Source organism: Equus przewalskii, chromosome 25 (genome assembly GCF_037783145.1).
Source record: "Equus przewalskii isolate Varuska chromosome 25, EquPr2, whole genome shotgun sequence".
Lineage (NCBI taxonomy): Eukaryota > Metazoa > Chordata > Mammalia > Perissodactyla > Equidae > Equus > Equus przewalskii.
The window spans coordinates 22,288,448-22,316,398 of NC_091855.1; the positions used below are offsets into that span (position 1 = coordinate 22,288,448).

General features: G+C 53.8%; 2 protein-coding genes across 4 annotated transcripts in view; both read right to left on the minus strand.

The window, feature by feature from the left end:
- Window positions 1-1,565: 1,565 nt before the first annotated feature.
- On the minus strand, window positions 1,566-18,081 carry ISM2 (isthmin 2). The gene is given in 8 exon segments (XM_070593286.1): window positions 1,566-3,234; window positions 4,756-4,800; window positions 4,803-4,838; window positions 5,093-5,101; window positions 5,104-5,232; window positions 6,550-6,952; window positions 8,608-8,850; window positions 17,795-18,081. Coding segments are annotated over 8 exon segments (1,524 nt in total). The 5' UTR covers window positions 17,936-18,081; the 3' UTR covers window positions 1,566-2,716.
- Window positions 18,082-21,559: 3,478 nt separating this feature from the next.
- Window positions 21,560-27,951, minus strand: part of SPTLC2 (serine palmitoyltransferase long chain base subunit 2) — a 101,627-nt gene continuing 95,235 nt past the window's right edge. For all 3 annotated transcript variants that reach the window (XM_070593277.1, XM_070593276.1, XM_070593278.1), the window contains exon 12: window positions 21,560-26,728. In XM_070593277.1, coding sequence (XP_070449378.1) covers window positions 26,609-26,728 — 120 coding nt within the window. In that variant the 3' untranslated portion in view covers window positions 21,560-26,608. The remainder of the gene's footprint in view (window positions 26,729-27,951) is intronic.

The following is a 27,951-nucleotide window of genomic DNA, read 5'->3' on the forward strand; positions in this document are numbered from 1 at the left end:
TTGAGAAGCACCTCAACAAGTTAAGAAAATCTAATTGTAATGGAGGAGCCAAAGAAGCACGTTTGGGTCCCTTTTGTGAATAATGGGACAAAGGATCTGAAGCATCCTCTCTTCCGAGACAAGGGAAGTCAGCAGGATCTGGCAGGGCTGGCACTAAAGGTTATTTTAAACCCTAGTAAGAATTCAATTTGACCAGTCTTGCCCAGCCTAGGATCCTTTACAAGGTAAGCCAGAGGGGGGAAAATTGGGCAAAACCCTGCAGGGGCCTGGAGCAGCTAAGGTAGAAATAGTGGTGGTGTTCGCGTTTGGAAGCATGGCCACGGATGGCTCCTGGTGTTTGGGACAGAAAGAAGAGCTAGTTAAGCCAGTGACGTGGCCAACACCGGACCAGAAGGGAGGCGGGGAGCGGGAGGCTCCTGGCTCTGACACTAGCAGCTCCTAAAATCCCCCCTTTAACAGAGTCAGTGACCCCTCCATTTGTGTTTCTCCTCATGCGCAGGTGTTCCCTAAGCCCGCAACCACCTGCACACTGTTTCTTTCTCCTTTGTGGAGTTTGAGTAAACACCATTTCCTAGCTGACCTACTCCCCAGCCCCTGCAAGGCTCCTTTCCAGCCCCCTTTTCTTTATTTTCTCTCATCTATGGCCTGACACGGTAGCAATTTAGCGTGTCACTTAGATTACAGATTAAAAATGGGGCTGGCTAAATTCAGTTTAGGTAATAGACAACCACTAGGTATAGATTAAATTTAGACTAAGTGTCAAGGTAAGTTCTAACAGAAAGGAGGGAAATAAAGTTTCCTATGAACACAGACGCTGGGATGTCTCTACCTTGTCATTAAAAAAAAAGTTTCTGCTAAAAAATAATTAAAACATATTCATGTTAATCATATTGAATTGCCCAGACAAGAGAAAGGGAATGAATGTGGTCCCATCTGGTGACCTGAGATGCTGCCCTCTCTGACCCTGTAATATTCTAGTTGCATCAGAGTACTTTTAGACTGCGGTCCAAGACCAGACTAATACATTTCCCTCTGGGTGTGAAGGGAATTGTAAACATCTGGCTCTCTGAACTTCTCCAGGAGGCAGCTCTGGACACACCTCGCCTCATCCTACTTCCTGGTGTCTCTGTCCTTCCCCAAATGCCAGGAGTCATGGTGGAGAGTCTAATAAGGGTATCAACTAAGGCAGGGCGCAGGTCTCCCTCTGTCATCTTACAGGTGTCGTCCTTTGGGAACTCTGTGTCAGATTCCCTTGGGGCAAGTTACTTGGGGAAGTGGGGCCACTTCCTCATACAGTAAGTGCAATTTACCTCTCTAATCAAAGAACTCAGAGAGAATGCGCCCGTGAGGTCCAGCCAGCTCCTGCCGCCGCCCAGGCAGCCATTCACAAGTTTGAGTAGGGATACTCATGTTTCCAGTCCAACCTCTGCAGCCCAGGAGCTCTGCCTGCCCAGCTGGGTTAGGTAGTCACAAACGCGACCCATGGGAGCTTGCCCTGGGCTGTAAGCAAGGGCTCCCTGCACCCCTCTGCTCTGCTGGGGACCCAAATTCTTCATCAGACAGAATTTGAAAATAAAGTGCTTTATTGCTGAGGATCCCAGAGAGCTTCAGGGCAGCTCAAGTCCTCGACCTTTCAGAGGGTTTTATGAACAGGGACCGTTGGACTTCAGCATTTCAACCCCATAGAAGGCAAGGGAGGGTGGTTCGGGGTGCGAGGGAGGGCAGGGAAGAGGCACCAGTTGTGCTGGGAGAGCCGATTATGTGCATCTCTTCCCAATTCTGAGCTCAGGGCATTCAGCGACACCACGTTGGGAGCCTGAAGTGGGTGACGGTGGAGTATGTACACCACAGAAATTGCCCAAATGCCACAAATCAGGCTCTGCCCACAGAACTGGTTTACCAGCTCAACACAGGAGCATGACACATCCTCCTGAGCTGGTGCTGAGCCCACCCCAAGCCTGGCTGTTGTGCCCATTTGGGGCAGTGCCATCTCCCTGCTCCGTACATTCTTACAATCTGGACAGAACAGAGGTGGACTGGACAAAAAAGGGACCTGAACTGGGTGATCCATTCCCCATCCGGAGCCTGCCTCAGCCTGCCTGTCCAGTGATGGCCTTCAGCTCTAGACTAAAGTGGGGTCCACCAAAAGGCAGCTTGGAGCTGAGAAACCCTCCTATGCAGTACTCCCAGCAGGGCTGGGGCAAGAGAGCCACGTGCAACCCCCAGAGATAAGGAGGGCTGGCCACCCAGGGCTGGATGTCAGCCTGACTAAGGGCAGCTGTGGGGCCAGACGAAAGGACTGGTCCTCAGGGCTGGGGGTGAGTGATTCGGCGCAGGTCCCGGGAATCAGGATGTGTGTGGAGAGCCCAGCTTACACACGTGTGCAGAGCAAGGGCAGAATAGCCTAAAAGGAAAAGGGTGGCCAGGCAGGGACAGCGCCTCCAGCAGGCAGGTGAGGTAAGCCCCATAGACACACATTTCCCCCGCACCCCCAGGGACTTTGGGGCTGAGCTCCCTCCCCCTACCCTGGGTTCTGTAAACCCTTCAACCTTCTCCCCAACCCCACAGACACCTGAGCTGCTGACCTGCCTCCAGTCCACAGGCAGAGGGCGCGCGGCCCCAGCCCAGCCTCAGCGGGGTAGCCCTCGCGCTCAGCCAGTCTGGGCAGGGGCGGGGAGGGGCCCGCAAGGAGAGTTCCAGCACCGCAGCGCCCTCACTAGTACTCCTTGGCCTCCTGCAACTGGGCCAGGTACTCCTCCTCCGGGGGGTTGTCGGCGCAGGCGCGGCCGTTGTTGGGGGGCCGCACGGCGTGGTAGCGACGCCAGTCCCCCTTACACAGGATCCAGGGCAGCGTGTCCACCTTGAAGTGCAGCTCGGGCGAGAAGTCGGTGCTCACGAGGTCGGGGGCGCCAGCGCCCTTGCCGCGGGTCAGCAGCCGGCTGCCCGCGTCGTAGCAGCAGTGCTGGGCGGCCAGGGTGCTGCTCTCGGCGGACGGCAGGGAGCGCAGGCAGAAGCGCGCCGAGGGCTGGTAGACGTCCAGGCGCTCCCGCGGCCCGCTCGCGTCCCTCCAGCGGAAGCTGCGGCCCCGGCGCTCGTCCCGCAGGCTCACGGCGCTGCGCCCGGCCTCCGGCGGGTACGCGCACGGGCAGCTGGGCAGGTCCCGCAGCACCTGGCTCAGGTACTCGGCTAGGAAGTCGCTCTTGCAGTTCAGCCACTTCTCACAGCTGTCCACATCTACAGAGGGCAGGGAAGGGCGGGAGGGGAGCTGGTGAGCCCCCTGGGGGCGTGGGGGCTAAGCAAGGGCCAATGCATGGAGAGAGAAGGCCGGGGCGCCAGCGGGTGCCGAGGTGTGGCTTGGGAGGGGCTGAGGGGCAGGAGTGGAAGGACACGCACCGCAGCTGGGGCCAGTCCGACCTGGCCTCCACTGGTGACAGGCAGGGGCGACCACACCCCACCCAGGCAGCCTGAAGCAAGGGGCCATGACTCAGAAAGGACGCTGGGCACGGGGCTGGAGGCCCCCTGCTGTGCCAGGTGTGGTCCCTTTAGATGCTGGGAGACCCTGGGATCCTGGGGAAGGAGCTAGGATGGCTTGGGGCAGGGGGAGCAGTTCTAACCAACTGGTAAGAAAGTGTTTCATTATTTTAACCACTGGCCCATTCTTTTTTTTTTTTGAGGAAGATTAGCCCTGAGCTAATTACTGCCAATCCTCCACTTTTTGCTGAGGGAGACTGGCCCTGAGCTAACATCCATGCCCATCTTCCTCTATTTTATACATGGGACGCCTGCCACAGCATGGCTTTTGCCAAGCAGTGCCATGTCCGCACCAGGGATCCAGGCCAGCGAAACCCGGGCTGCTGAGAAGCAGAACGTGCGCACTTAACCGCTGTGCCACCGGGCTGGCCCCAGCACTGGCCCATTCTTGTTTTTAACTCTGCCTTTCTCGGACTGACTCCATCTCTCTGGGCCCCCTGTCGCACCTGCTGTCTATGCTGCCCTCCTCCCCTCTCTCTGCCTCCGGAAATGTGGCCTCTTGACTCTGGCCACACAGAACAAATTGTTCCAGACCTTCTGGGCCCCCCTGGCAGCTCAAGGTGGTCAGGTGTGTCTCTCCCCCTGAGATCTGAGCTCTCCTGAGGGCAGGTACCAGGCCAGAGTCTTCTGGGAATCCCCTTCCAGCTGCACGATACTGGCTCATTGAGCTTCTGCGGTCTTGAGTATCGGCCCCATCTGCAAGGGGGGCTGTCAGCAGCTGCCTGCCTCCTTGCGGGGTGCAGGTGAGACCAAGAGACACAGATGTGGAGGGTGCTGGTGAAAGTATGGCCTGCTCCAAACTGCTGGAAGGAGCAGTCCTGGAGTTCTGGACCCCGACCTATTTCTGACAGCACCTCCTCCCCAGACAGAGCCTGCCCAGGAGCCTCCAAGGGTGACCAGGGAGTGGAAGCCAGAATGTCCCCCTCCCATCCTGCTGCCAGGGAGAACATGCCCCACTGGATGATCTCCCAGCTCTGTGGCTGCCATCAAGACCTCCTTCCCAGCAGGACTATCAGGCTGGGAAAGGCCGATGGGCCTGGCTAGGGCTGGAGGGGGGCAAGAAATGTAGGGCCCCCTTGCTGGGGAGGCTAACTTTCCAGCTGGAAGATGTGCTCTCAGCCTCAGTGGATGGAGGCAAGATTCTTGCTTGTCCAATGATGAGCCACCCTCCCAAGACAGGTTCTCCCCAACGCCCCCAGGGGCAGGGCCTAGCCCCCCACTGACGTGGACTAAGCATATCTGTAGCATTGTGAGCCAGGGGCTGCCCCCATCACTGGGGAAGCCCAAGGGGTCCTTGTCCTTGGTGCCTTTGGGAAGAGAGGAAGCCAGGCTGGTGGAGCCCCAGGGTACCTCTGTGCTCCCAATGGGGAAGCCCAGCCCTCAGCAGGCTCTCGGTGCCCACAGCATCTGGGAGAGGCCTGGGATGAGGCAGGACCACCATATTTACAAGCTTCCTGCATCCCCTCTCCCAAGCCCGCCTCTCAAACAACTGCCCACATTCCCAGGGGACCATGTCCAGCATGTAAGCCACTCCCGATGAGGGAGCTGGGGCTCTCCTCACCAGGACAGGGGGCAGGTCACAGGCACGGGACTCGGTGGCAGTGCAGGTATAGCCACAGGGCCGAATCCTCCACTGGCCGCCGCGGCCGCAGCTCCCGCTGCAGGGAGACCAGGGGCTCCACTCCTCTGGAAGCTCATAGTCTGGGTTGAGGCAGGGAGCCGGGGTGAGGGAGCACAGCCCACAGGGTGCACTAGTGCAAATCAGCCAAAGGCATCCCTTCCCCAGAAAGACACAACCCCTGCCAGGGCTCCCAGTCCAGGGGACGGAGCACGCGTTGCATTTCAGCCCCCACTCATGCCCTCAGCTGGGTACCCTTGTGTAGTAAATATTTGTGCAAAGGCAGGAGGGGGCCCTACAGAGACAGCCCAACCCCCGCCACCCACTCTGTGCCAACAGTGCAATGAACAGGAAAAGACACCTGGGGCTGGAGCCACCGGACAGGTCAGTGTGACCTTGGGCAAGTCCCCCTGCATCTCTGAACTATAGTTTTTATGTCAATCAAAACCAAGGATGACAATATTTCCCTAGCACCTGGGGGTATTAAAGAATGTCCTGCTGCCCATGTTAGAGGCACAGGGCTCTCTGTGGAACCCCCAAGGCACTGACCCAGCCAGCACTCCCCTCGCTTCCCAGGCAGGCTGGAGCAGGCCGGCCCCAGGAGTTTAAGGAAAATGAATGGAAGAAAAGCTGAAAGTCATGGACGTTCTGCCCATTGGTTTACATTATTTTGGTGAATTGGGAAAAGGCTGCTGCCACTTACTCTCAATCATAGGCACCTCCGTCCAGTGACGGCACAGCAAGGCTGTGGGGAGAAGGGCTGTGGCTCTGCCTGAACTGTCTGCACCCGGGAAAACCTGAACTGCAGTGTGCAAAAACAAACATGGCTCTCATGGGGGCTGGCAGGCTCTAGGTGATATTTTCTGAAGAGTCCGTGCTGCTATGTCACATTCTAATAAAAATAATAAAAATAGACAGTACTTTGTTTACTATACGAGGGCACTAAGTCATTTAAGACCCTCTACACCCAATCCTACGTAGTAAGGGTTGTGCCATTCTCCATTTTATAGAGGAAGGAACGGAGGCACAGAGAGGTTAAGTAACTTGCCCAAGGTCACTCAGCTGGTAAGCAGAAGAGCCAGGATTCAAACCCATGCAGTCTGAAAATGAGGTCACTTGTGAGCAGTGGGATTTATAATATTTCCCAATTTGTTGGAAGCTGATAGACATGAATATGTATAATATTACCCAAAGTCTGTTTTGCTTAGGGGATCTCAGGGCTGTGGGGAGGGTCAAATGTTGGGGAAAAAAACTTTGCAAGCTGGGGGTAACGTTACTATTAAACTAAGCTCCTGGCCTGCCAGCTGCCCCTGCCCAGGAAGCTCTCTGCCCTCTCTCCACCCCCATTTCTACTCAGGACCTCCAGGGGCAGCAGCGGGGGGTGCCAACGGGGTGCTCACCGTAGCTGTCTGACTCCTTGAAGACCCAGTCTCTGGGGGCCAGCCAGCCCTGCTCCCAGCTGCCTGCGGCCCCACTGAACCCAGGGGGCTCCTCCTCGGCCTCTTCACCATCGTTGCCCTCGTGGTCCTCACTCTCGCCGTACTCTGCAGCGTAACCCTCCGCCTCCGCCTCCTCCTCCTCGGCCTCCGCCTCCTCCTCCTCTTCCTCCTCATCTTCCCCTGGGGCTCTGCCCTTGAGACCGGTCCCCCCTTCCTCGCCCTCCACGTAGCCCCAGAAGAGGGGCCAGAAGAGCTCCTTGGTGGGCAGCCAGCTGGGGGCACCCTGGGGCCAGCGATTGCTGGGCTCGGCCAACAGGTCCATCTCCACCTCGGTCTGGGGGTCCTCGACCACCTCGATGGTCACCTGTAGGGAGACAGACCCCAGGCCGGCCAGTGAAAGAGGGCTCAGAGCCAGACTCCAAGGAGAGGGGAGCGACAAGTGCGGGGACAGGGGCAGCAGGGAGAGGCCCAAGCTCTCCTCCAAACCAGCGCATTCTATTGGCCAACCTTCTTGGCCTCCCAGGGCACAGGGGGTCACAGTTTAAGAGCTGGCTGTGCCCCAGAATCCCCTGGAGATTTCTGACTCCCTGACCCCACCCCATGGATTTAACTGGACTGAGGTGGCGCTGAGCACGGTGGGTGTAATAGGCGCCAGGGCGGAGACCCACGAGTTTAAGAGAAGCTGGCTGTGAATTCTGGCCCCTGCAGCCTGTGTGCTGCCCGGCCTCAGGGGCCACTAACAGCCCGAGCCTCCACTTCCTCGTTGTAGGGCCAGAAAATGACAGCGAAGAGGGCAAATCCCCACAGAAGGCCTTGAGGGAGCTCTCTTCCACCCCACTGTGGACGGGAAATAAGTAATATGAAATCACTTATGGGAAAGTGAACTTTAAAAACATCATTTTGGCTTATTATAAAGTAATAAGAGGTCACTGAACAAAACTTGGCCCCAAGCAAGGGACCAGCCTGGTGGCGTAGCGGTTAAGTTTGTGCGCTCTGCTTCAGCGGCCTGGGGTTCTCAGGTTCAGGTCCCGGGTCCAGACCTAGCACCACTCATCAAGCCATGCTGTCGCAGCATCTCACATAAAGTGGAGGAAGATTGGCACAGATGTTAGCTCAGTGACGATCTTCCTCAAGCAAAAAGAGGAAGGCTGGCAACAGATGTTAGCTCAGGGCCAATCTTCCTCACAAAATAAATAAATAAATAAATAAATAATAAAATAAAGGATGAGATAACGTTAGAAACAGTTAAAAAAAAAAAAAGAAAAAGAAAAAACCAGCAAACCATAAGGAAAATGAAAGTCACTCATATTCCACCAGTGACATAACATTTTGGTGAATAACCTTCCAGGTTTTGTACACACACATACACTATTTCAGAACGTTATGTCCTACACTTTTGCAGCCTATTCTCTTTTGGTGAAAGTGCTTTGTAAACTGTAGATGCTACCCCAAAATGCAGAATTGTTACCATTAGGGTTCAGGACTGGCCTCGGACTATGCAAACTGGAATTCCACCGGCCCCTCTAGTTTCCTCTCCCTTTATGCCCCTCTGGTGGGCAGTCCCTCACCCCCCTCAGCCCACCCCATTCAGTCCTCAACCACTTCTTCAGGGGCCTGCAGTAAGGGGTTGGGCCTGGGCCAGATCAGACCTCCAGGCTTTTCCACAAGGCCTCCTCCCTTATTCCCAGATCCCCTGTAGCTCAGGAAGCATTCTCGCTCTCTGGCTCGCTCCTCACAACAGCCCTGCCAGGTTGATGCTGCCTGTCCCTCGCTATGGACCTGGAGACAGGCTCCGAGCATCCCGTGGCTTGCCCGCGGTCTGCAGCTAGAAAGTGGAGGAGCAGGCACTCCTCCCACTACTCCACAGGGAGAGCATGGGCAGTCACCTTCTGCGACCCCACACAGGACCCCCGCCGTCCAGGGAATACAGCATGGGGACGCGTGACCTCAGAGCTGAGCCGTGTTGCCCAGCTCCTCCCTGGGTCTCCGCTGGGCCCAGGGCCCTTTGCAAGCTCTCACCTGGATATTGGGGTTTGGGGCACTCAAGTCAGTGTTGGCCAATCCCGGCAGCTTCTGCAGCTCCAGCAGCAATGGGGTGTCTCCCAGGGTCCCGGGAGGGGCCGCCTTGGCGGGGGGCTGGGCTGCCGGCTCAGTGAGAGCCCGGCGCCTGTGCTGGCGTGGCCCTGCCTGGAGGCGGGTTCTGGGGAGCAGTGGTGTCCCCTCCTCTTCCCTAGGAGAGCTGGGATCTGGGGACACTGAGACCTGAGAAGGAGAGAGGGGGAGGCAGGGGTGACTGAGGTCAGACCCGAAATAGGCTAGTGAGGGGGGATTCAGGAACCCTGCGGTCTGCCCAGGTGACAGACCCACCCTGTGACTGCATCCAAACATGCCCGCTTCAAGGCCTCGGAGGGGAAGTGAGGCTGCGTCCACAAAGCGCTTGGACAAATGGTGCCAACACGAGGCACGAGAGGAGGGTTAAAATCAGCATTCTACACATGGAAGAAACACAAGCCAGCCTCCCCGTTTTACAGATGAGGAAACTGAGGCCCAGAGAGGAAAGCAAGCTGTTTGAGGCAGTGGTTCCCAAGTGCAGTTTGCAGACCACCTGCCTCAGAATCCCCCAGGGCTCTTGGCAGAGAATAGGCACCAGGGCCCTCGGGGCAGCGCAGAAGCCGCCGGAAGGCCTAGGGGAGCGGATGGCAGGCCAGGGCCCTCCCCTCGGCATGCTCCCCTGCCACCTGGCCCTCCCAAGCCCTCCACGTGGCTAAGGGCCATATTCCTTAGCATCCCTGACCACAGCTCCCTTCCTCCACCTGCCCACCGGGGCCCGGCCCCTTTTCCTATTCCAGGCTGCCTGGATGGCTGGCTGCCAGTTAATTCCCTCCACCAGCCAGTGCCCACACGGGGACCATCCTTGCTTCAGCTCAGAGAGTAAGCCAAAGGCAGATCCTGCTTGTCTCTGACTCCGCTCCAGGGTTCATCTGCTCAGACAGGGGGACCTTCGGGCTCAGTGGCCATCCATGCACCTCCAGGCTGCAGCCATTGCCCAGGTCTCTACACCAGGGCAGAAAGAACACCACCCAGAGCCACCCTTATGAGCCTCAGGCCCCTGCCCCACCCAGGCCTCAGCCTTGACCCCACCTCCCATCTCACACCCAGGGCCGTGTGGTATGGCTGAAAAACATGGGTTCTGGAGAGTTAGATCAGCTTTGGGTTCAAATCCCAGCTCTGCCTCTTACTAGCTCATTCAACTTAATCTGCATAATGAGGAGAGTAATTCCCACCTGGAAGGACTGTCAGAATTTTATTTATCAAACACTTTCTCAGCATCTACTGTGTGCCAAGCATTATTCTAAACACTTAATCACTCATTTCATCCTCCCAACAACCCTCAGAGGTAGGTGCTAGCTGTGATTTCCATTTTGACGATGGAGACTAAAGCACAGAGAGGGCCAGCAACTTGCCCAAGGTCACACAGCCATTTGGAGGTAGAGCCAGGATTTGAACCAGGCAGCCTGGGCCCAGAACCCACGCTCTTAATCATCGTGCTCTAACACTGTGGGTGAGAGCGCTGAGTCACCTTCACAAATCAGGGGCTTACTGAGTCTAGTTTCTCACTCTCTTTTCTTGGGTTGGAAGAGAGATTGAGAATCTTCTGTCTCTCGCCTTTGATCTCCCCTTCTGCGGTCCCCGGACGCCTGGTTCCGAGGCTTCTGCGCTGATCATGTGGTCCCACGGCAGCTGTGGGCCCATCTCAGCCTGGCCCCGGAGTCTCGCTGAGTTAAAGCGCTCTGGTCTAGACGGCCAGGGTGGATCAACAGAGGATGGACAGATGAGTAAGGGGACAACTCGACCACCTCACCGACCAATCCTGGAGGCCAGGAATATCCCCCTACTTGCCTTCCCGCAGCTCCCGCCCACAATTCCACCAAAGCCCCAGCTGCCCCTGTGACTCTGTGCTGCAGGTCCTCTGTCTGCAGCCTCCGGGGCACGGGGACAGGCGGTCTTGGGGCAGCAGGAGTTCAGGGCCATGAGTCTTTCTGGCTGAGCTGGATGCCCTTGCCCCGTGGGCAGGTGGTTAAGCAGTGGTTCTCATCTCGGGACGTTTGGCAATGTCTGGAGACATGTGTGGTTGTCACAATTGGAAAGGGGTGCTACTGGCACCTAGAGGGCAGAGGACAGAGGTCCTACAAGGCCCAGGACAGCCCTCGCAACAAGGATGACCCAGCCCAGAATGTCAATGGTGCTGCAGTGAAGAAACCCTGCTCTAGAGTCAGGCTGCCTGGGTCTGAACCCTGGTGGTGGCCGGCGTCTGCCCTGTGGGACCCTGGCAGAGGACAGAACCTCTGTGAGTGTGCTTATCTGAAGAGTGATGGGCAAGAGCTGCTATCCAGCAGGCGCTCAGAATGTTCCCTTCCAGCCCTCCTATCCTCTCCGCTCCCTGGTGCCCCGCTGGACCAGAGGACGAGCAAAGGCCATAGAAAGCCCTGGCTAAAGATTGCAGCCACATATGCCGCCCTTCTCTGGGGCCGCTCCTGGAGCCTCTGGCCCCTGGAGCCCCCAGAGGACTCCAGGGAGTGGGCGGTGGCAGCGGGATGGGGGCACACAACACGACATCCAGTCTTAGTTTGGGTTCCCTCAGAAGCCGACCCTGAGACAAGGATGCAAGAGCAAGTGGTTCCTTTGGAAGGCGATCCCAGGAGACAGCATGGAGGTGGGGGAGCAAGTTAGGAAGAGGGGACAGCTAATAAAGATGCTCCATCAAGCTAGTGACCACGGTGGGCGACTGGCGCTCAGTCCCACTGGGTGCCTCAATTACCCCCCGGGGGGGAGCTGGGCTCAACTCGGCCAGTCATTGGTGGAGGGCCGCTGGGTAGGATCTGCTCTGCAGGCACGTGGGGCTTGCCTTGTACAGCTCAGAGCTGACAGTGCTGGCGAAAGCCCTCGGGACTGGACAGAGGCAACTGGAAGCAGAGCCCCCAGAGCCCTGGCCTGTGATCCTGGCCTGAGCACATCTTCTGCACCAGGCCCCAGCCAGCCCCTCATGAGCCTCTGCTACTCACTCCATCTGGACGGTGAGCCCCGGGGGAGGGAATTCCTGTCTGCTTTGTTCAAGCTGCATCCCGTGCCTAGCACAGTGCCTGCTGCCCTGTGGGAGCTCAGGAAATCACTGCTAAGTGACTGAAAGAATGCCAGCAACCCTGAGGGCCAGGTGTGGCTGTCTCTATGGTAACTGGGAGTTCTGGGGGCTCAGAGAGGGTAAGGGATTTACGTAAGGTCTCAAAGTTTACCATATCGGACCTCGGCTTCAAACTCAGCTCTGCCTGACCTCAGCACTCACACATCGGTGCATGCATGCGTGTGCAGACACACTCATAACCACAACCCTCATGCAGCCACAAAGCACATCCAGTGTCACCATCTTGTCTGGCAGCTGAATGTGGTGTAACGAGGGCAGGCTGGAGGCTGCATGGCCCGGGTTCAAATCCCAACGTGTGCACTTCCTAGCTGTGTGACCTTGGGCAGGGTCCTTAATCTGCCGCAGTTTCTCTCTCTGTAAAGAGGGAAACGCAGTCCCTGTCTTGTAGGGTCGTTGAGTTAGAAAGCTGCTTCCAACACGAAGCATGCAATGACTGTGACCCAAAGGTGGTGACAGATGGCTCTCAGAGGGGAAAGGAGAGCAGCCCTCTCGCCAGACACAGTGCTGGCTCTTGACATCCTAACTGCTGTGAAGACCCCCTCCCCCCACCTCTGAGGCAGGATCTCTGTGCAGGTGTATTCCTAGGATGTTCTGGAGCGAATTCTGAGGCTCCAGCCTGTATAAGGACACCTGCCCTACCCACAGGCCCACCTCCTCCACCTGTTAAGCTCGTATGTGGAGCTTCCCACACGTACAGATACGCAACTCCATTCTTTTGGAGGATGGTGTTATTGCCCAGATAGATATGAGATATACAGATATAGTCCAAGATATAGCCCCACCATTCTCTCTCTCTCCCTCACACTCACAGATGCACACACACACACACAGGGCCCCACATGCACCCTCCTCGGCTGGGCCAGGCAGCCCTGACCACGTGCTCCCAGTTAAACTAAGAGCCCTCATCCCCACACCCCTCCCTGCACTGCAGGAGCCTGCCTGCTCACCTGTTTCAGCGCCCCTCACCGTCCCCCCTCTCCCTTCTCCTCTCTGCCTCCGGGGTCAGGAACTTGTTCTGGATAATGAAGTCCAGGTGCCAGGTGCAGCCCAGACCTCCCCTCCCCGCAGCCCCAGCTGCTGGGGCCCCCGCCCACCCCTCCAGAGTCACATGGCCTCCCAGGAACTGCGGGAGACCCAGCACACAGCAGCGACTGCCTCTTCAGCCAAACCAGAGGACCACAGGCACGGGCAGCCAGACGGGGCTGGACCTGGCCCTCCTCACTGGTGTGGGCTATCCTAACCCAGTCCTCCTGACACCCAGTGGAGACGTCAAAGCTCCTCACTGTAATAAGCTGCTGTCAGAGCACACCCTCCAGGCACCAGGGCTGGCCTCATGCTGTGTGACCTGTGGTTTAACGTGCTGCTGCTGCCATCTTGAAATGCTCAGAGACCCCACATACCATGCTGCTGGTCCTGCTGAGCATCCTATGCGTACTTACTCGGTGAATCCTCACAACAGCCCTTTGGGCAGGTACTAGCATCATCCTCACTTCATAGATGAGGCAGCCAGGGATCAGAGAGGGGAAGTAACTTGCTCGGGGTCATACAGGGGTCTGGAGGAGCAAGATTTAAGACCAATGAGCTGGCTGGAGAGTCTGTACTCTTAACCTTTGTGCTGTGCCAACTCCATGCAGGGGCTGCACCTTCTGGCTCGCTGCCTGCCACTTTGGGTGCCGAGTGTGAAAGAACAAAACACTAGAACAGGACGTTCTACTTTGCACATCCATCCTTCCGTTTGATCCTCATAACAACCCAGTGAGGTGCGAAGGGGAGGAACGAGATTAGGAAACTGAGGTCCAGTGAAGATGGGGACTTGCCTGGGACCACTGAGCAGCCCCAGCTCCAGGCCCCCATTCCTGTCCTGTCCCTCAGCCGGCTTTCCAGGGGTCCCAAACACTAAGAGGAGGAAGAATGGTCTGGAGGGAGAAGGATGGTCATGTCAAGGTCCAGGGGGTGCCCAGGTGCAGGAGAGGCTAAGAGGCAAAGGCCACAGGCTTGGCATCACACTCGGGGTCCCAGTGCCCTTTCTGACACTCACTCGCCGATCGGGCCAGAAAGACACCAAAGAAGGCCAACCTTTAGGAAAACACCTGCTTCTCGGTGTCACCCACCTGGCAGGTGAGACCTTTCAACCCACCACACCCCTCCTGCAACCCAAACCCTGCTGCCAGGCAACTGGCTGGACGACGGCCGCAGGCTGAAGCACTGACCGAGCACCCCTAACCCGTGTGTGACACTGCCCCAAGCATGCTTGTTCTTCCCTCTCAGCCCAAACCCTGACAAAGCGCTTCCTTCGGGGCAATGAAACCCCTGCAGCTGAAGCAAGAACATCCAGTTCTGCCCCAGCTGGAAACCCTTCATGCAGGACCACCCTCGCAGCAAGCAAAAGCTGTCCTCCCTGGGTTCTTCTCTATTGCCTAACTCTGATCTCCATCACCCTCTTGTGTCTTTTTTTTTTTTTTTTTTTTGAGGACGATTAGCCCTGAGCTAACATCCACCGCTGATCCTCCTTTTTTTGCTGAGGAAGATTGGCCCTGAGCTAACATCCATGCCCATCTTCCTCTACTTTACATACGGGATGCCTGCCACAGCATGGCATGCCAAGCACTGTGTAGGTCTGCACCCGGGATCCGAACCGGTGAACTCCAGGCCTCCAAAGCGGAGTGCGTGAACTTAATTGCTATGCCAGCAGGCTGGCCCCACCATCACCCTCTTGTGACCCAGTCCCCGCCTCCTTCTCCCCCACCCGAAGGTCTTCCCTTGCCTGCCCAGGAGGTGGTGGATGCCAGGACTAGGTGCCCAGGGCTCTAGAATTAAGCAAAGCTGGGTTTGGATCCTGGCTCACCACTTAAGCAGCTACGTGACTGTGGGTTAGTTATCTGACCCACTGTCACTTTCCTCATCCCTAACATGAGGATAACAAGGAACACAAAATGCCAGGCATGGGCACTGTTGGGTGGTGTTCTGATCCCAACTAGAAGACACCCAAGGCACAGCTGTCTCCTTCTTTGCCCATCCGGTGCGCAACAAACGCCTGGCCCCAGCCCCTTGCGAAGACGATGCCACCCATGTGTACAGCACTTTCTCACACGGCACGCCATCCGACAGAACAGGTTCTCTTACTCCCATTCGACTGTGGGAGTAAACTTAGGCTCAGCAACTGGCCTGCCCAGAGTAGGGGTGGCACATTCTGTCCACAAGGCTAATGATTTCAAGACTTTTCAAGAGTGTGGATGAGCGGGCTGGGGCATGAAATGCAAAGATGGACCATCAGGTCCCCAGGGCAGCTCTTGAAATGACGACCCAGTTCCCAAGCCCAGCTAGGCTTAACGTCTCTGTGCCTTGATGTTTTTCATCTGGAAAATGAGACTGATGCCTGTACCAGAATGATGCGACAATGAAACAACATCACGTCAAGTACTTTGTACCGACTCTGCAAGGTCCAGGGCATGCTCGCTTCCCTCGGTCCTCCTCACCTTTGGATCCGGGGGATTAAGTTCCTCTGCTTCTTCATAGAGGTCTGTGGGCTGGTCGGCTATTTCTGACGTATCACCCATGGCCCGGGAACAGCAGTCTGCATTCGCTCAACGACTCCTTAACTAACACCTTTGACGTGTAACAGCTTTAACACCTCACACAGACTTGTGGAACAGTGTTTGAGCTGGATGCAATCATGGAGATGACTGAGCCACTCATTTTAAATGTCAGGAAAGGGGTCAGGCCGGTGGCGCAGAGGTTAAGTTCGCACGTTTCAATTGGTGGCCCGGGGTTTACCCGTTTGGATCCCGGGTGCCGACATGGCACTACTTGGCACACCATGCTGTGGTAGGCGTCCCACTTATAAAGTAGAGGAAGATGAGCATGGATGTTAGCTCAGGGCCAGTCTTCCTCAGCACAAAGAGGAGGATTGGCAGCAGTTAGCTCAGGGCTAATCTTCCTCAAAATAAAATAAAATAAAATAAATGTCAGGAAAACGTCCACGGTGAGTCACATTTGAGTTAAGGACCTGCTGGGACTAGAACCCCAGGGCCTGGGCTCCAAGCTCTCCTCCACGGCACTACTTTGCTCTCACGTGGTTTTGAGGGCTCGGCCAGGCCTTATCCCAGGGTTGGGGATATGACTTTGGCTGTGAAGTAACTTATCCTCTACTCATCCAGACTTGGGGAGGTCTGGCAGCCTACCGAAAATCATTACAACACAAAGTGTAAGTACTAAAATAGAAAGTGTCTATGCCAAATGAGTAGAAAAAATGCCAATTTAATTAGTTTTATGACGACTGTCATCTCCACCTAGGAGGTGGGACTGGCCAGAGGCTGTTGAGTTCCTCTGAATTTGCTGACTGCAGGGGTTCTCAACAGTGGGCAGGGCGGATGAGGTGTCCCTCAGGGAAGATGTGGCGATGTCTGGTTCTGTGGGGGAGTGAGCAGAGGCCAGGGATGCTGCTAAACATCCTACAGTGCACAACAAAGGATTATATGACCCCAAATGACAGGAGTGCAGAGGAGAGAAACCCTGCTCTACAGGATGTCCTCTCAACAGGGGCAAAAATTGTATCTCCGGGGTGAAAAACCTTGGCTATTACAATGGTTCACAACACTCCAAAGGGCCATGGTACATAAACAGTTTAACTGTGGTATTAAAATTTCAGGAGGGATGGGGCCAGCCGGTGGCACAGCCGTTAAGTGCTCACGTTCCACTTTGGCAGCCCGGGGTTCGCCAGCCCGGATCCCGGGTGTGGACATGGCACCGCTTGGCAAAAGCCATGCTGTGGTAGGCATCCCATATACAGAGTAGAGGAAGATGGGCATGGATGTTAGCTCAGGGCCAGTCTTCCTCAGCAAAAAGAGGAGGATTGGCGGCAGATGTTAGGTCAGGGCTAATCTTCCTCAAAAAAAAAAAAAAATTCATGAGGGAGAGCACTTAGGAAAAAGAAATGTCTGACAGGCTCCTTAGCGACGCAGTAATGAAAAAAAGGTGGACGACACTGGTCTACGGAGACGCCTTTAAGAGCTGCCTGGGGCCCCTTCTCCCTGGTGCCTCTGGAGGGCCTCAGCAGCACAGGCGCTGACCACGGCCCACGCTCGGCTCTCCCCGCTTCCCCACTCACCGGACGGCGCCCCTCACTGTTCTCATCTGGAAAGTGGAAACAAGGACTCTGGCTTCCTCCCAGAACGGCTCAGAGCATGGGAGGAGCCCGGAGCCCACCACGGCCGCCAGCTCTTACATATCCTGGAACAAGTCCGGCGGGTTCTGTCCCCATGGGGATGAATGTCCACTCCAGTCCAGGGGGAAATGAGCTAGACCGTTGACCCCTGGTGACGGGACACACAGGTGTCGCCAGACCGTGGTTTCTCTCCATGGTTAACACGACTCTTCCGTCTCACTCCTGTCTTACATCCACCCACTCACGGGCCACCGAGAAAGTGCCTTCCTAGTCTTAGCGACCTCTTCTGCTTTTCCAACTGCATAATAATACAAAGGTCCCTGGCTGATCACTCCCAGTCAGCAAGTTGAAGGACCCCACTTATTACCTTACCTTGTCTCAATTCACAGCCAAAGGGACTCAAATTCTTTGCAGATTTGATATAAGAGGCTGCACCAGGGGATCACTTGACCGGTTGAACCTCAGCAACCCTAGCCCGCCACGCTGCAAAGCGCCGCGTTCCTCTCCCTGCCTCCCGACTCCTCTCGCAACGCGCCCCTGGACTGGCAGCTGCAGGAGAGGTTCGCTCAAGGCGAGGCAGCTGCCCGGGCGCGGCGGGCAGACCAGAGAAGAAGCCCGGCCACTCCAGGGTGTGCGCACCGCACTCAGCACTGAAGGGAAGGCTCGCCCTTGGCTGGGGCGCTACACGGCCCCGGGAGCGGGGGCTCCGGAGGGCCGGTGCACCTGGCCATCGCCCGGGGCCCGGGGGCGTCCGAGCCGGCCCCTGCCCTTGCCCTCGGTGGTCGTGCCCGCGTCCCGGGCCCCGCTCCCCGAGCGGCCGCAGCCCCGCGCCCGCCGCTCACCTCCGCCGGCCTCGTGCGGCTCCGAGGCCGGGGCCCGGGACCCCGCGGCGTCCTCAGGGGCCGCCCTCGGGCCGCGGCCAGCAGCGCCGTCAGCAGCACAAGGCCGAGGAGGAGCCCCGCTCGGCCGGGCACTCGAGGCATCGTCTCCCTCCCGAGGCTGCTCGGCTCCGGCGAGCCCGTGCGCGCCCCGCCCTGCCGCCTCCGGGGCGGGGGCGAGGGGCGCCCGGCGGCCGCGGGGGCGCGCGGGGGCGGGGGCGCGCGGCCCGCCAGCCTCGCCTGCCCGGGCCCCGGCGGGGGCGCCCGCGCGCTCTCGGGGTCAGCGCCCGGGATGTCCCCCCGCCCGCCCCGGAGGGGTGGCCCCTAGGCGCTCGCGGACCAGTCTTGGCCCAGCAGGCGGCTCCCTTTGATCTAGCCGCCTCCCCGCCCTCAGTCCCCGCCGCTGTCGCCGTCGCAGCCCAACGCGGAGCCTTCAGATCTTGGGCAAATGTTTATTTATGCCTCGAGGCAGGCTTGCTTGGGGAGGAAGCCTGAAGTCACTCCGCCCAGGGCTCTCCCAGCTCCCTGCTGGAGGTGGAGCCCGGAGGAACACCTGCCACTCTGCACCCAGTTTCCTCGGGTGTTCTCACAGCACTTCGAAAACCGGGAGAGCTGAGACTCAGTTGTGAGGATAAGTCCCAGAAGGACAGCGGCTAGACACGTTGGAGTGGTCAGAAGATCCTGCCCTGCCACTGGGTGTCACCTGGTCTCATCCCGGATAAAACAATGGGATCACCCACTCCCTCCAGCGAGACACTTGTGCACGGACCCTCATGTGTAGGGCACGAGGGTCAGGAATTAAAACTTCAGGTTGTGATAAAGATCAGGAACTCTGAGGGGCAGTGGCAAACTTAGTGGCCTGGATGCCGCCTGTTGGGAAGGGTGAGTGCAGTGACACAGGGCAGGTGTGGGTGCGGTAGGGTTTGGACAGTCGGTGAGGAGCAATCAGAAGGCATTAGGAAGATGCATGCCCGGGGCGTATGAGGGAGCACTACGGCTGCCTAGGTTTCAGGGCAGGGCTAGCAGATCCCTGGAGGCGCTGGGGACCATGGCCAGGAAGCCCGTCATGGGGGTAAAACTTAGGATCTGGGTTGGGCAGGAGTGAAACCCTTAAGGTCCTGGGCACAGTTCTGAGACACCACGCCTGGCCCACCAGCACAGCACCGGACTCTGCATCGTTTCCAACAGTGCATCACAGGGATCACAGCCTGGGGCTGGGGTTGGCCACAGGGTTTGTATCTTCCTTCTACCATTTACCAAGCAGTTGATATCACTGGACGAGTTCTTTGACCTCTCGGTGCTTTTGTCATCTGTAAAAGTTTATGTGTGTGTGTAGGGGGTACCTACCTCACAGGTGTGAGGAGTCACTAAGAATCTATGTTAAGGATTTACATTAGGATGATCTGTATGAAGTTGCCATTTTTTAGCCAAAAGAGTCAAATATAGGCAATTTCCTATGTGTAAATAAGAAGCCTGGTACATGGTAAACACTTAATATTAGCCAAGAGAAACCTAGCATTTGAACACCTGCTACACCATATTGCTTTTACAAGACTAAATTCGAGGCCACTTCGTTCTTTAGGATTTTTTTTTTGGTAAAACTATTTTCACATCCAACCTAATATTTTGTCTTTTCGTCAAACTTTGCACCTTCCACCAGAACAAACGGAATTTGAAGATAATGAGTTCATTCACTCATGTGTACGTGTCTCCAAGTCAGTCACCACCACTCTGCTCTGAGCCCCCCGCCCCCTTACCTGGACAGCTCCAACAGCCTCCTGATGGGTCTGCTGTATCCACGCTTGTTCTCACTCCCTCCCCACCCCATGCTGTTGGTTAGCTTTGAGATATAATTTACATACAACAAACACACCTATCTTCCTTGTACAGTTCAATGAGCTTGAGAGATGAATATATCCAGGTACCTACCATGTCCATCATGATACAGAACTTTCTCATCACTGATTTCCTTCTGTGCACTGTAGGAAAACAACTAGGCTTCAGTGGAAAACAATGCATTGTCTACGTCCAGTACACCCTTCCGAGTAATCTGATTTTAGTCTTCGTCTTTGAGCTATTTTACAACTCTGTAGGTTGTAGGTCACTAATGGCAAAGCAAAATAATTTTTGTCTATAGAAATGCAAAATCTGGGGCTGGCCCCCTGGCCGAGTGGTTAAGTTCCTGAGCTCCGCTGTGGCGGCCCAGGGGTTCGCCGGTTCGGATCCTGGGCACGGACACGGCACCGCTTGTCAGGCCATGCTGAGGCGGCGTCCCACATGCCACAACTAGAAGGACCCACAACTAAGAATATACAACTACGTACAGGGGGGCCTTGGGGAGAAAAAGGAAAAACAAAAGCTTTTTTAAAAAATGCAAATTCTGTCCTATTCTCCCCCAGGGTGGAAGAAACCAGTTTTGCCTTCATTTGCATATTCATTTCAATATTCTGATCTATAAGTGTTTTTAAATATCTCCTTTGAATTGGTTGTAATACCCTTACCAGTTTCCTCCTTAAGGAGTTAATTAAAATCTTTAACTCGTATTTCTTTTTTTATCTGTAAGAGAGTCAAGATTTTCTTTTTTGAAAATTATCTTTTAACAGTGTTGTTGTATAGTTAATTTCTACCACCCCACCCTTGGTTCCTGGAACCACTGATCCACTCTCTGTCACCAAAGGTTAGTTTTGCCTTTCTAGAATTTCCTATCACTGGAATCATATTTATGTACCGTGTTTGGCTCTGAGTGTGTCTGAGATTCACCCATCTAGTTGTATGTTTCAGTAATTGGTTCCTGTCATTGCCGAGTCTGTTCATGAACGTGCTACTTGTTTATCCATTCACCGTGATGGCACAGGGATTGTTTCCAGTTGGGGGCTATTAGGAATAAAGTAGCTATTAATATTCCAGTGCAAGTCCTTGTGTGGACAAGCTTTCACTTCTCTTGGGTGAATGAAATTGATGCCAAAAAACTGCCAAATAGTTTTCTCAAGTGGCTGTACCATTTTGGCATTCCCACATCTTTGCCACCACTTGGTATTGTAATTCCTTTTATTATTTTTAGATTTTCCCTTCTTCTCCCCAAAGCCCCCCAGTACACAGTTGTGTATTTTAATTGTGGGTCCTTCTAGCTGTGGCACGTGGGACGCCACCTCAGCATGGCCTGACGAGTGGTGCCACGTCTGCACCGAGGATCCGAACCAGCAAACCCCTGGGCCACTGCAGCGGAGGAGCGCGTGAACTTACCCACTCGGCCACGAGGCCGGCCCAATATTTCCATATAAATTTGATCTTGTCTGTGTCTAAAAAAAAGCACACTAGTTATCTATTTCAACGCTGAAAACTTTCCACTAGTTTTCCCAGTGCGCAAGACAAACCCCTCCCGACAGCCCAGTGCAGCAGGCCTCCCCCACGTCCTCGCGAGCCCCCCCTCACGGCTCTCCCCTTTGCTCGAGGGCCATCAACCACACCTTCTTTCGGATCATCCATTCCTTAGAAAAGTTCTCTCACCTCCGTCTAAACCAGATACTGGTTACAATCTGTGATCATGCTCCTGACTTTCCCGTCATTGCACTTAAGTTTGTAAAATGACATACGTGTTCAAGTGCTTTTTTGTTTATACAAAATAGGAAGCGTGTCTGTTTGCTCACTGCTGTTGCTGGTAATGCTCAGTGCTGCCCCTGGCATGGCAAGAGCACTCATTATTCATTGTTGAATGAATAAAGGCAGAGACAACTTTCTGAATATTTTATTGGTGCAAAACAATATATTTGCACGGGATGACTCTGAAGTCATCTCACAGAGTTCCCTTCAGTTCTTAACATACACTCTTAAGGCTGATACACTTACCCCAACCTGCTATTTATAGCTTCACAGTCATCCAACAAAGTAAAAAAAAAAATCATCTGGGCAAAAAGGGAGACGCAGGTAAGGGAGAAAGAGAGAGAGAGTGACATTTTAACACATTACTCACATTTTAAAATTTTTATTTACATTTCCCCTTCCCTCCCTTTCTCAGATTACGTGCCCATTACAGCAGTGGAAAGGGGTGATCACAGCACCTCTTGCAAATTCCAGTTTACAGGTAAATTGGTCAATGGAAAAATATGGGCCAACAAAACAGATCTCAGCTCCCCATAAGCTATTTCTCTGTTCTTAGTCTATCTCTTCCCCCTTTCTGTTATGTTAGCTACCTTTATACAGAGAGGGATCATCAAGACGGTGTGGGCTCGCTGGCCAAATCAACACGGTGATTGCACCAGTAGCCTGTGAAGAACCATCAAGAATGCTTTCCATCATTCTAACCATTGGTTCAACATCACTGAGTAACGAGACCTAACGTGAGGGTGAAGACAAGCTGCCACCCCACCTGAGTCAGGGGTATGTCCCACACTCCCTTGGAAGGCCTGGGCCAAGCAACCAAGCTTTGCCAAAGGGACTTGGGAACTGTGTTGAAAAAAGCAGACTCTGAGTTGGCTCAGGGCTCTTCATGCACGGAAGAGTCCACTCACCCCTGCAGATGGCCGTGAGGCAGGACACAGAGCGCGTCAGGGCTCTGCTCTTCCTGTCACCTTTCATTCAGCCTCCCCACAGCTGCTCTGGAAGAGCAGAGCGGGGGGTGTTCCTTCACTGGAAACACAGTAACCGCAGTTTAAAAGCCACTGCATTCTCTAGGGTCAGTTTATTAGAACTCGTCATACCACAAAGAAGCAGTTTAAGGCCATTTACCATGTGTACTATGTAGTAAACCAGACCTTGCCCAAGGCTCCCCACACTGAGCCACTCCCAACGGAGGCCTGGGAATGTGATACCTCCAGACTCACCAGAGCAGACCAGAATAAACATTTTCAGTAAGGGCTCAAGCCAGCTCCTCCGGTCTGCTCCCTAGGAAAGACTCAATCTATAGCAAAAGTGCTTAGAAAACACAAGTCACTGGAAACGACAGAAAGGGCAACAGCATTTTCTATACAATCAAAAGCAAAGGGATCACTGGCTAGTCCTAGTGTTTCTTCTGTATGGTAAGGCAGACGCCAGCCTTCTCATTTGGCTCTCTGGGCACGTGGCAACTGGCCTGGTGCCTGAAGGCAACATACCATGTGGATAAAGCTGAAGAGGGAACGGCCCTGCTTTCCTCACCAGGGAAGGTATTCTGAATAGCTGGGTAACCGACCCTGATGCCCATGGGCACTGGGCTTCCGTGCGAGCCGGCAGCAGCACGTCTCTAGGTCCTGGGGCTGCATCCAAGCACCAGCGGCTCAGGAGCCAGGAAGAACCCTCTGAGTTCCCTGACTCCTCTTCGCGAGGCCTTTGGGCTCCGCTGCTTCCACCCGTGTGAAATGCCCAACAGTTCTTGATCTGCAGAAAGGCAGACAGTTACAAGGAAACCCACTGCTCGCCTCCCTTTTCTAACCACACAGGTTACCGGGAGAGAAACAGGAAGGCAGTGGGAGATGGCATCCCTTTTTTCCCTTTCCCTGAGAAGCCAGGAAATCCCTCCACGTAAGCCATTCTCCCCGCTGGTTTCTGCTCACAGGAAGGAAGTGAAGAGTACGATGCACTACAAAATTCAGCTGGACTGCACGAGTCGTAAGAAACTCAGGTCCAGGACCCCTCAGGCAGGGAAGAAGGAAGCTGCCCGTCCCCTGCTGGAATGTGAGGCCGAGGGGACGAGGTGTCTGGGTGTCTGATCCAGCCATCCCCCAACAGCACCACCACCTATCAGTTCTCCCCGGAGCGGGAACTCTGAAGATCGAGACCTGGAAGGGACAGAAAGAAAGAGAGGCCAAGGGCAAGAGGGAGGGGTCCCAGAGACCAGGCACCGGAAGAGTGCCCAATTCCCCGGCTTCTGCGAGGACAGCAGCCAAACACACCGCCCTCACGGCCGTGTGGGCTCTTTCTGTTCACCCTACGTGACCACGTGAGGAAGAAGCACGTGTGACCATGTGAAATGCTCACCTTCCTGTGAGAGTTTAAGACAGGGACTAACGGACTCAGATGCCGAGTTCTTCTAACAAGCAAGCAGTACTGTGGGGTTCTGGAGACTAGAATGCTTGTTAAAGGGAAAACATTTTCCAAAGCCAAGCAAAAAGTTCAAAAACTGCTCCAAAGATGCTGCCTCTGAATGTTCTCCTTCAATGTTTTCTTGCTCTAGAATGTCCACCACATCCTGGGGAAGCTTCTAAGGTGAAGGTGGGAGGAGAGCCTGCATTGCACGGGGTCCACGCTCGGTGGGGAATGGTGATGTCCCCTACTTATCAGTTCCTGGTTTCTGATGTGATCTGCAAGCAAAGGTCTTACAAACCTGAGGTGGATAAAGGCAATGCCGAGTAAAAGGAGGGATGAGAAAAAGCGGTAAGCATTAGTCACACCTCTCCTGGCTGACTCCGGTGATCAGCTCTGGTAGCAAGAGTTAGCAGACGCCAGTCTGAATCCCATCAGATTCTTGAATCGGCTGTGTCAAACTATGTGCTAAACAATACCTGTCTGTCCCAGATTTCTCCTCACTCTCAGTGACTGTGTTGATATACGCTGGTATTTCCCCAAGTGCTGGGTTAAATATGATACATGTGATATGACTGGACCCTGGCCTTACATTACACTTTCAAGAAGAGACAACGAGCATGTGTAACGTTTGGTCCTCTAGAAAGCAGAGGTCCTGGATAGATCATAGGAGTTTTGTCTCTTCAAAACAAACTTGTAACTTAACTACATTTATCCTGAATAACTTTGGACTAGCAAAGTGATACGTATATATATTTTTAAATGCCCACACTCACATTATAAATTGCAGTGACTTCATGCAAGCCAAAATAAGACTAGTGGGTAAGTTCATTGCTTAAAGTTTGTGACTCCTGCAAACCCTACCCCATTAATAGTGACTGCAGGGCAGAAGCCACCTGGTGTTCTAGTGGGTTCTATGGTGAGGAACTAGATGTGCAGGAAAGGTGAGCAATGTATTTTATTTTACAGGACTAGTTACTTAGTTGCCACAATCTCTTTTTTACTTCAACTTGTACATGCTAAATATAGTCCCTGCATTTCTACTTGGTTCTTTTATTCACCCTTTTCTGTTCTTTAAAAAAGTACAATAAAACCTTGGAATATTTCGGGGGCTTAAGGCTCTCAGATGCTGAGAGTGACCAAAGATAATTTAAGACATGAAAACAAACTTCACAAACAGTCATACTGCCTACAGCCTCCGCCTCGTGGCTCTGCACACACTTTCCACAGCCGATCCAGGATGCCCAGGAGAACCTGGACAGAGGATTTTTACCAATAAAAGGAGTGATTTCAAAAATAGAGGCGTGCAAAACTACTTTCACACGCTGTTTTTCCATTCTGCTCCCAGTCCTTCCCCTCTAACACCTGACTGAGACAAGCTGAGCTTGGGGATACTAAAGCCAAAACTTCTCCTCACTTAAGCTTTGGTCAACAGAAAAAGTAACAACGTTAACTTGGTGATTTTCAGATTTGTTCTTTGGTCAAGCAGTATAAAGCTCTCTGAAAGAAGTCCTCTTACCTGGTACGAAAACAGAGTCAAAACAGAGGATCCTGGTTTAGCAAAGAGGTATGTGTTCAGAATTTCTTGGGAAAAACAAAAGATAATGGAAGGACAGGGAGACCCCAAGCCCCAGATGCCAGTTAGAATCATCTTAAGACATCAAGAATAAAAGAGAAGTAGAACTTCGAAGAGTTATATTTAAATGGGTCAGCTTCTAAATAGGGTAAGTTAATAACTTTAATCCTTAAATAGAAACATGATAAATGACTTCTGAGCAGAGGATTTACCAACATTTTCCTTTACCAGCTTAAATCCTAATCTAGACCCAGACCCAGGCAGAGGCTGTCATAATTTCGAAAAGCAGAAAGCAGTAAGAACCCAACCAGAGACAGTCTGCAAGCAGTCAGAGTTCTTCCACGGTGCCCCTGCCCTCGCGCTCGAGCAGCAGGGCAGGCCACTCTAGCGAGCAGCTCTGTAGACAGAACAGTGAGGGGTGAGAGTCAGCTTCACCACAGAGGTCTGACCACGGTGGGATGTTTTAAATAGGAGGAGTGTTGGGTTAGAGCTTGGGAAGAATCCAGAAATGGGACAAACCCTCAGATGGTGACCATTACGAAGAAGTATTTGATGGCGAAGGAAGAAATCATCCGGTGACCAGAACAAAATGGAACAAGACCAACCCTCGGGAGGCACCTGGCCAGGGGACACAATGAGGGGGAATTTCAGCAATGTGAGAGTTTACAGCTTTTCCTAAATGCCTAAACTTAACACTTTGGTTGGTTACTTGACTGGTTAAATAAGGATTCCCAGGCTGGTGACCTCTGAGACCTGGACGGAAGTAAGTGGAAGGCACTTGCTCCCCAGGGAGGAGGGACAGGCAAGTCTCGCGCCTGCAGGGCCGGGGCCAGCAGGAGCTTCTGATGGGCCCCAGTCTGTAAAGTGGCCGAGAGAGGGTAATGGCCTGTGTGGTTAGCCAGAGACAGGCTGGGGTCAGTGTGACTTCACAAGTAGAACAGCTGTAAGATAAAACACTTTTAAATGGACAAAAAAGCTAAGTGAGTCACCTCTTTCTTTAAAGATGAAATGTAGCAAAGGAAGGATGTGAAGCAGTTTTCTACTATTTACAAAATGCCATTTCAAGTGGAGGTGGCCACCGTCAGTAGCTGAGGAAACGTCTTTCACGTGAGATGGCCACAAAGTGTGGTTCCTGGAGCCGGCTCAGAAAGGCCACACACTGTCCCGGGTGAGGGAGAGGTCCTCTGAGGGAGCACCAAAAAGGCTCAGTCTTCTGTTTCTTCATACGTAGTCTCATCAAAGGGCCTGTCCAGTAGAGGTACCAAGCGATGGCGGGAATACTTCAGCTGCAATAGGTCCCCAACCTCATCTATCTCCTTTAAAGCCTAAAATACAGAAGACAGAGCAGGGGTCAGTTCACCAGCAGGATGCAGGCATGCCCGGAGCTTTATTTTTCTAAAGCAATCACGGCAAGGTTATCCTTTGGTGGGACTGGTCGTGTCTCACTCATTCACTCCGCTCAGACTACAGTACAGCTGTGGAATGACTGTGTTTTGAGCAAGGCTGTCAGGCTGACCATGAACAAAGCGTTGTGAATAGCAGGTATACAGGATGAAGGGCGTAACTCATCAAAGAAGGATAGGCTTGGTAGAAAAAGGAATATGCACCCGCACTTGCCAGGCTGGCTACAATTTGTCATCTCTCCTTTCACACTTCAGTACTTGCTCTTTCTATTATCACACTACCAGAAAACAGATGAGAAGTCTGTGTTGAGATGCTTCCTAGAGGCAAGATGAAGAGAGTCCACAGAGTGGGCTGCTGCGCAGACTTACTAAGAGAAAGTGGAAGCGGCTAGGAGGAGACCCCAGGGAGAAATGGACAGGGCCCGGGGAAGGGAGCGAGGGAAGGACGGAGCCGGGATTCGAACTCAGGCCTGATTTTAAACTCCAAAATCCTAACCTGGAGAGATTATCTTGTCTTTCCTTCAAAACGCTCTCTCTGTATAACTTTCTTTCTTTTCTGTAAAACTTGCTCTTTTATTTTTCAAAGAAAATATAAGTTTCTTAGAAAAAATTCAAACACTAAGACAAGATATGAAATGAGAAAGAAGCCTCTTCCTGATTGCTACCCTAGTCCTACCTGGTAGCGGTGATCTGTGTATGGTTTCTTCTACGTATTTAAAAAAATAATAAGCTCTTGAAGTATAACATACATACAGCAAAGTATACGAATCATAATTCACAGAGTTAACCTTTCCAAAAAGCAGCACATGGGAGTCAGAAGAGAGGATCCCCATATAAGAAGGGGACATGGGGGCCGGCCCGGTGGCACAGTGGTTAAGTGCGCACGTTCTGCTTCGGCGGCCCGGGGTTCGCTGGTTCGGATCCCGGGTGCAGACATGGCACTGCTCATCAAGTCATGCTTAGGTGGCGTCCCACATTAAAGTAGAGGAAGATGGGCACAGATGTTAGCTCAGGGCCAGTCTTCCTCAGCAAAAAGAGGAGATTGGCAGCAAATGTTAGCTCAGGGCTAATCTTGCTCAAAAAAAAAAAAGGGGGGGGGGGTTGTATTCAGAATTTCTCAGAAAAAACTTAATGGAAAGAAAAGG